Source organism: Syngnathus acus, chromosome 10, assembly GCF_901709675.1.
Source record: "Syngnathus acus chromosome 10, fSynAcu1.2, whole genome shotgun sequence".
In the NCBI taxonomy this organism is placed as follows: Eukaryota; Metazoa; Chordata; class Actinopteri; order Syngnathiformes; family Syngnathidae; genus Syngnathus; species Syngnathus acus.
This window is the reverse complement of record NC_051095.1, coordinates 16,196,252-16,206,705: the sequence shown is the minus strand read 5'-3', so window position 1 is coordinate 16,206,705 and position 10,454 is coordinate 16,196,252. Positions and strand designations below refer to the sequence as shown.

Here is a 10,454-nt window from a genome sequence, read left to right as displayed (position 1 = left end):
CCAAATTCTTCTTCCTTGGGCCACTCTCCAACATTCCACAGTTTTATGGATTCTTTTCCGTGAACTGTTCAAACAACAATGGAAACAGCAGAGGTCATAAAGTTCTTCTTGTGTTCCTCACCTGTTGAGAATGTCATTTCTTGTCCTGCAGTACAGTCAGCATGGCGTTGCGAGTGACACATTTCAATTTGAACCAAATGTGTAATGTGCGAGAGAGAGAGAGAGAGAGAGAGAGAGAGAGAGAGAGAGAGAGAGAGAGAGAGAGAGGGAGGGGGCGAGAGGGCGAGAGGAGAGGCGAGGAGGGAGGAAGGGAGGGAGGATTGATCCGCGTCTGTTAAAATCTTGTTCTGGTTTTCTTAGAGTGAGGTCTGTGCCTGCCGACGTGCCTCTACCGTGCAGCCCCCTGAACGAGAGCTGTTTATGCATAGAGTCTGGCGTTTTTTAAAAGCGAGAAACATCTGCATAATAGCAGCAAAGTGGATCAAACCACACAACTGGGCTCATTTTTGCCTTTTGAATGAAAGAGGGGGGCAGTAAAAGAAGGAAAAGAAGAAGAAAAAGAAGAGTGGCGCTGCAGGTTTTGGACGGCGAGTGGATCTGTCAGTGTGATTTTGGGTAAACCTTTGCAGTGTTCAACTTTTTATTTCTCCACCAACCTGGCGAGCTCGACCCCTCTCTTGCAACGCGGAGCTGTTTTTTCTCTCTCTCGGAGCGGAGAGACTCGTGCTCCCCCCCACCCGTCTCCGCTCTTCGTAGGAACAGCTTTAACTTTCTAGGTTTAAAAAAATAAATAAAACGATCGAATTGCATTTTCCCCTTCAAACATTTTGGAGGTGATGTCATCGAGCTGTGTTTTGGCTGGTATTGTGTCGAGGAGGCGCAGGGAGAAGTACTGCAGCCAGGCGGCAACCAGCGGCTGAGGGCGGCGGGCAAGTCGGGAAAATCAGGTGCAAAGTGCGGCTGTCATTTCCTCCCTGAGTCCGCCACCCAGTCACAGCTGCTCCCATCCTGTCCAGTTACCCCCTCCCTCCTTAGTCTCGTCCCGTCTGCACACTACTCGGAGCTGGACCGCTCCAGGACATTATCGACATTTGTGACGGACACTGTTGTGTTACTGGAGCGTCAGACCAGCGGAGGCATCGCGGGGGAGCCGACATGACCGAAGGCGCCTTGCATCACCCTGCGCCCGCAGAGCCTCCGTCCCCCACCTGCTGTGTGCGCGAGCATCCTTCTCACGTAGCCAGGAACCCCCAACAGTTACTGGACCTACTCAGCCGGGACTGAAGCTCATTTGCTGCTGTCATCTCGGAACGAATCCACCGTCTACCGCCTTCTCCAGCGTACTGCACATTTCCTCTTACGCGCCGGTCGGTTGGATTACGCCTAAGATTACGCGCGCGCATCGTGGGCCGGGGCTGCTGCAGGGTCACCGGTTTTTCGGAGTTTGACAGTCCCTAAATCGATCGCGCGATTTCACCTGTTCTGTCCTTCGTCGGGAGCGCGATTTATCTTTGGCTCACCACTTTGCGCCCCCGCCCACTATCCCCCGGCGTGGACAGCTGTTCGAGGTTGCCCTGCGGTCACAGTGGCACGACTCCTCCAGCCTCAAACACCAGTTTACCCACGGCCGCAGATTTATTATCCACGCTGTGGGAACCGGGCCACGCCATCGCCGATGCCAACTGGAGTGGCCGCTCACTCTTTGACTCTGCCTAACATCCACCGGATTTCAACCACTGAGGGAAACTCTCCGGGCTGTCGGACTGGCTCAGGCCGAGCGAGGAGTCTGACTCTGGGCCAAGTTCCATAGTGGAGGGGGGAAGCGATGTGGTCCCTTCTTTCCACGCTGACCGTCTTGTAAGTCTCCCTTTCAAATGTCTTTATCTTGCAGTAATCAGACCTCTCCGCTCAGTCTCCCCCTTGTGTTTAAACTACTTTCAAATGAGTCGAGTAACGCATGAAGATGATGGAGGGATTGCAGTGTCAAATGATTACATCACTCCTCATCAGTCCCCGTGGAAAACATGCAAGGAAAGTCCTGTTTTGATTGGCTGACAGTTCGGGGGCACTAGGTCACACTCGGGGCTGTGTTACTCATAAAAGCTGCCATAAACATCTCCATCACCATCTACACTTACTTCAGGGATGGCCGAAACTGGCTCGGAAGGCCGTTTTCCCATCTCCAGTTTTTTTTCCGACTGAAAATATTTTCGAGTCAAGTAACGCTGACTTTATCTAGTGGGATAGGAACATGATAAAGTGCCAAAAGCAAATGTGAGGGAGGATGCATACTCGGGGGGCTGTTGCTTGCCCATTCGAGGTGTGTCTTGTTAAAAGCCGAGAGGGATTTATTTTTCTTTTCTTGCATCGGCTCTCCTTCTCCCACATGGCAGCCATCGTCAGATACTTCTCATTCCTCGCGCAACCTGGACAGGGCGTGTTTCGGCGCCGCTGCCCGATCTTCTCCTCCCTGCCTGCATCCCCCGCTGTCTGCGTTTTACCCACCTAACTGCCTACATCTGTCTCCTCGTCTTGCATGTTCACCATTTTTTCCAGAGATGCTTGTTGAGATAAAACTTTGAATTAATAACTGACGAATGACGGCGCCCCTGGCAGTATCTGAGGACGAGCAGACCGACTGTTTAGTCTGCTGGTTTTAGTTAAGGTCGACCAAAGCCAATCATCGAGCCGTTCATTTCCTTCTTGCCTATCGCTTTACCGCAGACATTTATGGATTTATTCCCTCCGCCCAGAAAATGCAGTTTCTCCCATTGTATCAAAGTCTGGCATGCAAAGGGAAAAAGTCCTAACCGCAGCAACCTGTTGCTACTCTCTTAAAAGCCGCAGCTCCACTTTGAGGCTTTCTCTAACTATTGTTCCGCAGTCGGGCCTGTTCCTGCTGATACCACTCACACACCCACTTGCCTCACCACCGCCGCAGAGGCCCACAGACTAACATCCAACGTGCCGAGGCCCGCTGATGCAGTGTCGGCCTACCGCTCTAACCACGACTACACACAGCTAAAACCGCTGTTCTGTATGCTGAGTCCCAGCAGGCCCATCGCGCCCTCTTTGCACCCGCGCTCGCTCGGTCGCGCTGAGGTTCGTTCGTCCGACCGCAGTGTTATCCTGGTGCATCTGCGAGGACGCAGGTTTATGATGTCAGAGCTTTTGCTTGTTTTGGCAGACAGCCACTGCGCACCGGGCTTTCCCTCTCCCCCCCATACCTCCGCTCTGCCCGACCTTTTTTTTTTTTTTTTTTTTGCTCCTATTCTGTCCTTTTCTCATCCCTCCCCCACCCCTGACCGGTCCCCTCTTTCCTTTCGCGTTCGCTCCGTGGCTGGCACAACACGGAGTGTCTGTGGTTTTTGTGGGAGCGGGGAATCCAGTGTCGAGGCACTTTTCCTCCAGTGTCCTCAACGGCAGTGCGGCCGTGGTGTTTTAACAGCTGAGAGTCCTCACAAGGCACAGGGGCTCAGGGTTTTTGGCGGTGGAGGTAAAATGTGAGGGCCAACACAGCATTGCCCTGGACGTCTGCGTCTATTAGAATGACTGAAGAGTCAACACAGCAAAGTATGCGCTGTCAGAAATGGGGATACAATATGTCTGTGTAATTTCTCAGCCATCCAGGTCATGGTAATCCACAAAGGGTGAGCTGAAGGCAAGTGGGTTTAGAAAGCCAGAGCCCTTTGGATTCAACGTGAAACATCTTCTGCAAACAAAACAAATTAAATTTGTTTTGGATTCATTGATGAGGCCTGCTGTCCTTCATGTGCTATCTATCCCAACGTACTCTAAAGTGCAAATAAATGGGCTCTAAGATCAAATTTTGCACTTTTTCCAAGGCCACAAGTATTTTTACGTTGACCTGGCTAAAGTCACGTTGCTCTTTCTAAGACCACAAATTGAGTCGATGGTTATTGCCAAGTAGTCCATTTCATAATATTAACAATCAATGAATCTGTCAATCTATTATTATGTCCATCACTAGAGCCAACGAGTGACGGTGGCCCTTAAGCAGCCATGTGTTTCAAAAAAACAAAAAAAAAGGAGGGGAATGAGGCAAGAGTATGCGATGAGGTACATTTGCCAGAGTCAGGAGCTGGTGGTGACTTGTGTTATGATGTGCATGACTTGTAACCTCTTCCCCTTTCTTTCCCATTATTTATCTTTTTGTCTCATTCGCACGCCAGACCAGACCACACTCTGTGGTTATACTGTCTCTTCAGTTTTTATTCCTCCTGAGAGATGCAACCTTTTATGATCCCACTCTTGGCCCGCGCACACAAACATCTGATTTTATCCCTCACCTTTTTGTATTCCTTGCCATCAACATTCCCTGGCAATTTATTCTTGCATCACCTTCTCTCGACCCCTTTGTGTCCTATTGAGCCGGTCTCTCCATCTCAATCTCCCAGTCTCAGAAATAGCGCACATGTCTTTGCTTCAGCCCAGCTGTCAGCTGCTTGCTCCTCCTGTATACACACATCTGTGTGCATGCCCATGACAGTGCGGAGGAGTCACCTCACTAACCCCAAACATAAACTGTGAGGCAGGAAAATGATAGGCGGGAGAGAAAGAGGTGCAGGAGCGATAGGGAGGGCAACAAGTCAGACACAGAGTGGAATGGAGACGCAAGAGGCTTGCAGAGATGAAGTGAAGAAAGACGAGATTGGTCGAATTGCTTTTCACCTTCCATGCTTGGTTCTGAAAGTCATCAAGTCACTAATGCAGAGTAGCTCAAGGACTGATTTTGCACAATCCCAATCTCGAGCTTGACATAACAAACGATAGCTCCAAGGTTTGTGGTTTAATATTAGATAGAGCTAGAGGATATTTTAATTGGAAAAAGAGAACCAGCTGCTTCTGTTTGGACTCTCAAATAATCCAAAATTCAGGTGCATGCTCAGTAGTAACATAAATAAGCAGTGTGATGACACACATGACTTGTCCATCACCATAATTATTCCTCTAGAAATGATGTTTCCACACATTTGGTAGCTCATGTTCTCACTTAGTCATAGCATACCTAATTGGTGCCACAATCCACTTCTGGCCAAAACCACATCACAGGCCGGTGTGCACCTGTATTCCAGCCCAGCTGTCTACATATCCACCTCAGCCAAATAAACCGACTCATTCCCTCAGATGTCCCATGCAAAACATATTCTATTTGTCTCGGTATGTTTGTACGGTCCAGTCGGGTCATTTGGAGGCCAGACTTTGACATGGCCCCGTCGGAACTTTGGGTTTGCTCGGAAAGAAGTCGGGTAGCGTAACTATAAACAGGGCCATGGGTGTTGCCCGTCTACTGATGCCTGGACATCTGTCTGTCTGTGTGTCAAGCTACTGTGCCAGCTAGCAATGTGAGCAATTGGCCAATAAGGCAAAGAGCTGTTGGAACTGCGGGGCAAGGGCGAAGGGAATGGGAATGACTGACGGCGTCATGCTTGACTCTCCCAGCTGTCAATGTTTTTTTTGTTTTTTTTTAACGATTGCTCTGTTTCAACGATTTCCAGATGTATCCAGATGTTGCTGGTGATGTGCAATCCATTACAGGTGAGATGCATGACAATGAGGAATTTTTACAACAATGAAGACGAGTTGTATTTTGATGGAGGTGCACTTTCTCAAACTTTTCTGCATGGGCACATGTTTCCAACAGGTGCTCGGTGTGGATGGGGTCAACTTCAGTGTGCATGTAGAGAACCAGACACAGGTGCGAGACACCATGAGTCGACGACACCATCGGGTTTACCAGCTCTACAGTCGCACCAGCGGCAAACATGTCCAAGTGCTGGGGCGCCGAATCAGCGCCAAGGGAGAAGATGGAGACAAATATGGTAAGACGCACACACACACACACACACGTGGTGGTTAAACAAGTGAATGCACAAACAGATGTAGGCGGCAGCTGTGCAAGCCTCCCCAGGCTTTGGCACAAGGGCATCACACGATGTCTTTTAGACCTCACCGACTGATTGCTGACTCAATGACTCACAAATGGACAGAAGGACAGAAAGAGAATGGGAGAAGGAAGGTGTTTGAGTCAAAAAAAAGAAAGGTTTTACGTTAGTGAGAGGAGAAGGCTGGTAGGCTGTGTCAAATCTGATGTTAGAAACTCATCTTCTTCATCGATCTGCGCATTGATTTCTCATCCTAGCTGTTGTCTCCTCTGGATTTAAAACAGCAGGCGTCTTTTCGCTGCCTCCCCCCTTTTCTTTCCACTTCCATGCTTTAACGCTCCCAGTGTCCATCCCCCATTCCATCTTCCTCTCCACCTTGAATGTAATTATGGCTAAACCCATTCTTAAACTACACGCAGAATCGATGGGCAGTAGGAAGCCAGGAGGTCATGTCTCTTTATTTGCTCCTTTGGTGGCTTGTATTGAATCTCAATTCACAAACAAGTTAATAACATTCCACCCCGAGCAAAACATTGCCTTCTGTAAATGTTTCCAAAAGCATTCCAAAGACGAAGAAATCGCTGTCTTGTGTCTGATTCATGCACAGCGATGCAAGAGAGCTGAAGGGATATTGGGGGGGGTTTAAGAGGGAAGGCTTTATTGATTTCTCTTGACCCCTTTGTTGACTACGGTCATGTAGGAACCATTTTAGGGCTTTATTTTTAACCAGGCTCAAGCACTCTTTGAGGATGGGAAGTGATATTGCCCGCAAGGATGAACATACGTACGTACGTATGTATTGTATGTGTACAAGTACTACGAGAGAGACCAAATCTTCTATTGCTTTTCTCTCGATGCTCAAAAGCACCAGTGTTATCTGTTTGGATTTTTATGAGGCTAGTTTGTGGGCAGCAGCGTCTCAACTACATGAACCGCTTATCTTAAAACCATCTGTTCGTCTAGAGACATAGAAGACACGGAAGGTTTCATTGATGCCATAGAAAAATTGTGTGGGCCATCAACGAGGTCTCAGTACGGATCACTCATTTTGGTTGTCTTTTGATCACGGAAGCACAGACAAAAATGGATTGAACTGTATGTGTGTGCCAGAAGGAATTGTCCAGCATCAGTGACACAAAAAATTTAAAGGATGTAGTCAGCCATTAGAAAGCAGCTGTGTGGATGGAAGTGGCTTTTTATTCTGTATGATTTGACAATAAAATGGAATGAAATGGCAGATAAAGAGATTCTGTTGACACCAAAGCATTGCCTTTTTTTGTTTTATTTGGCTCTAACGTCTGTCTTTCCTTCTGTCTGTCCCTTCACAAGCCCAGCTCGTAGTGGAGGCAGACACCTTTGGTAGCCAGGTGAGAATCCGGGGAAAAGAAACCAACTTTTACCTGTGCATGAACCGCCGGGGCAAGCTGGTAGGAAAGGTAAGAATGAATTCCGGGCACATCAACATGCCCAGAAGAAAATGATTGTGATCCACTGTCCTGACCAGCCTCTCTTTGTTTCTCTTTTCTGCACATGTGGGTGCTTGTGCTTCCTCTTCCTCAGAAGGCCAGTAACAGAAGTGCCGACTGTGTCTTCGTGGAAAAGGTTCTGGAAAACCACTACACGGCTCTGATGTCAGCACGCTACACGGGCTGGTATGTGGGTTTCACAAAAAGAGGGCGCCCTCGCCGCGGTCCCCACACGCTCCCCAACCAGCAGGATGTTCACTTCATGAAGCGTTTCCCGCCTGGGGAGCAACCTGACCTCACCACACCATTTCGATTCACCACCATCAGCAAGAGAGGCAAGCGGGTGCGTGCTACTGGACCCCGCTAATGGCAGCTAACACCCAGACTCGAGTTGCTTGGCCAAAAACCTTGACCTGAGCCTGCCAATGGCTGAACCGGTCAATCAAAAAACATTCGCATTCCACTGAACAACTTGCTTTGTTGGGACAAACATTGACTAGGAAATTTGATGAATCATTAATGGGGTTTATCTTTACACCAACCTTTTTGCCACTACAGCCCCATCGTTTTAGATCATTCCTTTTTCCCCCCTTTCTGGGACCAACTGGATCCTCGGTGGTCCATCACTGGAAGCGATATAGCCTGGTCTACTTCCCTTCACAGACCAGAACTATTGACAGAATACCTGAAGGGCAGCCAAAAGAGTCCAAAGTCCATGGCTCCACAAAGGCCTTTATTCCAAAACCACACACAAAAAAAAAAAAAACACATGGCCTTTTTACATCTCCTGCTGTGGACCAGCTGGACAATATCTAGAATGGAATTACAACTGGCCCATACAGAGAGAGGACAAGGGTGAGTGGGTGCTCAGTCTAAAGGGAAAAGACTGCAATGTGGACAAAGGGATGGAATGATCTGCACAGATCAAGGACCAATAATGGACTGTTGACATGTGACGCACTTATTCCTCTCACTGCAAGCTTGGTGGGAACCTGTGAGAGTGATTGATGGATGTATTGATTCGTGAGGAAACGGGGTGACAGACTCACGTCATACATGCATGCATGTCTGTAAGAGGAAAAATGAAGAAATGAATGCACGTTTCTGTGAGTGCATCAACAAGCATGAGGAAAGCTAGTTCACGCGGGGACTCTGGAGACTCCAACGGCATGGAGCAACTGGAATGTATAGAACAAATGTACTCAAAACAACCAGCCAACCACAGAACACCAAACCAGTGAGCAACCAAAGACAACCGAGGGCCTTCTTCAGGACTCCACCCTTTTTACCATGACCACAGAGGACGCAGCACCCTCTGCTCGGAGGTGCAGAGGGGCGATGAAGAGCACAGAGGGGGAGCACACAAGGGGAGGTGCCTTCTCTTTAAGCATCACTATAGAAACGACCCTCAGGGGATGATGCTCCTGTGCGATACCGTGGATACAGAATGCTGCTACCAGGACATTCAATGGAATAAACCAAAGTCTCATGCATACGCCCAGGAGAACAAAATATTAAAGGGAACAATTTATTGAAAGCTATATATATATATTATATATATATAAAAAGAAAACAGAAACACTAAATAAGCAATCATTCTACGATGGTTAGTATAATTATTATGATAAAATTATTTCATTTATTTATTTCAGCTATGTGTGCAGCAGTCTTTCTTGACTCAGTAAACCTTACAGAACCATTTAATGCGTCTCTGAAATGATTTGTTCCCACATGACACTGACACACCACAAAGGGCAATTACATAGAGAATATATTGATGTGTCCGAGCCATTAAAAATCCCACATGAGAACAACAAAAACATTGTGGAAGAGAAAGAAGCATGAATGCACACATATGCAGGGTCTGTGGCCTCAATAACCCCTGCACTTAATTAGTGTGCTGTCCTTGGATCTAGGAGATGCACAGTAATGAGTAGAGATCCAAATGACTATACATGAAATCTGAATGGAAAGGCCGAACTAAAAAGAATTATGTAAGAACACTCAGAGAATGAAGTCAAAATACTATGAGACTAAAGTTGTGATACCCCCAAACAAACAAATCTCTGCATACTCAAGGGACAGCTTTGGCATACTCATTGACATCTGCACATTGTAGTTTAGTCCCGTAATGCTAGTGAGGCCCTGGCTGTGAAGTAGTGAAATTTGCCAATGGTAGTCAATACTAGTTCTACTACTAGCAGGACAGTTGTCAACAAGCGCATATTTTCCCCTCAACTTGTGACATGTAGTTAATTGTTTTACTAGTACGACAGTTTTCCTAGGAATAAAAAGTGTTCTAGTTAATGGATCTTAAGACGGATATCGAGGATATCTAATAAATGCTCAAACGGTTATAATAATTACCATTATTATAAAGATTCTTGTTATTAATATTAGCATTATTGTTATATTCTGCAATTTTTCTGTTTTCGTCCGATGATCTCTATCTCATTCGGAAACCATATTGCTCACTCAGTCACGTGTTGGGTTTCTCCCTGCAGTGTGAAGCACCCGGTAAGGAAAACACGCCCTATTGTGTTGCTTCTCTTCTCATCTATCTCTCATTACCCTCCCCTTCCTTCCATATCATAGCGGGAGGTCATTGAAGAGATGCTGCTGCCAAATGACCCAATCATGCTGGCAGACACAAACAGCTGACTCAGGGGGGAAAGGGGTCGTGCCAGAGGATTCCTATTTGCAAAGCAACAGGAATTGGTGTTGAAGCGGGAGGGCAATGAGGGTGTGGGATAAAGAAGAGCAAGTCAGGGGTGCCGGTGGGCCGATTTGTTCATTACTGGAACATTGTTCCAGCTGCACGTGGGGAATGATGGAAATATTTTGCGTAGCCAAACCCAAGAGTGGAAGGTGTATGGTAATCGCGTCGAGGAAGGAATGTCAAATATGTGTGTGAGAACGGAGCAGTGACCTGAGAGCTGCGGGAATTATGGGCCAAAATCCCACCGACCCAGCGGAAGCACACACACCCATAGACGGGCATCATATACCAAGCACGTGATAGCCTCCACGTAACGTATTTTCCACAATATGAAACATTCTTCAGTATAAACAAAGACCTAAA

General features: G+C 47.4%; 1 protein-coding gene across 1 annotated transcript; it reads left to right on the top strand.

Annotated features, from left to right (window-relative positions):
* Window positions 1–321: 321 nt before the first annotated feature.
* fgf18a (fibroblast growth factor 18a) lies at window positions 322–9,071 on the top strand. Its single transcript, XM_037261388.1, has 5 exons — window positions 322–1,857; window positions 5,520–5,559; window positions 5,666–5,843; window positions 7,236–7,342; window positions 7,467–9,071. The coding sequence occupies exons 1-5, from the start codon at window positions 1,826–1,828 to the stop codon at window positions 7,737–7,739; spliced, it is 630 nt and encodes a 209-aa protein (XP_037117283.1). The 5' UTR covers window positions 322–1,825; the 3' UTR covers window positions 7,740–9,071.
* The last annotated feature ends 1,383 nt before the right edge of the window (window positions 9,072–10,454 follow it).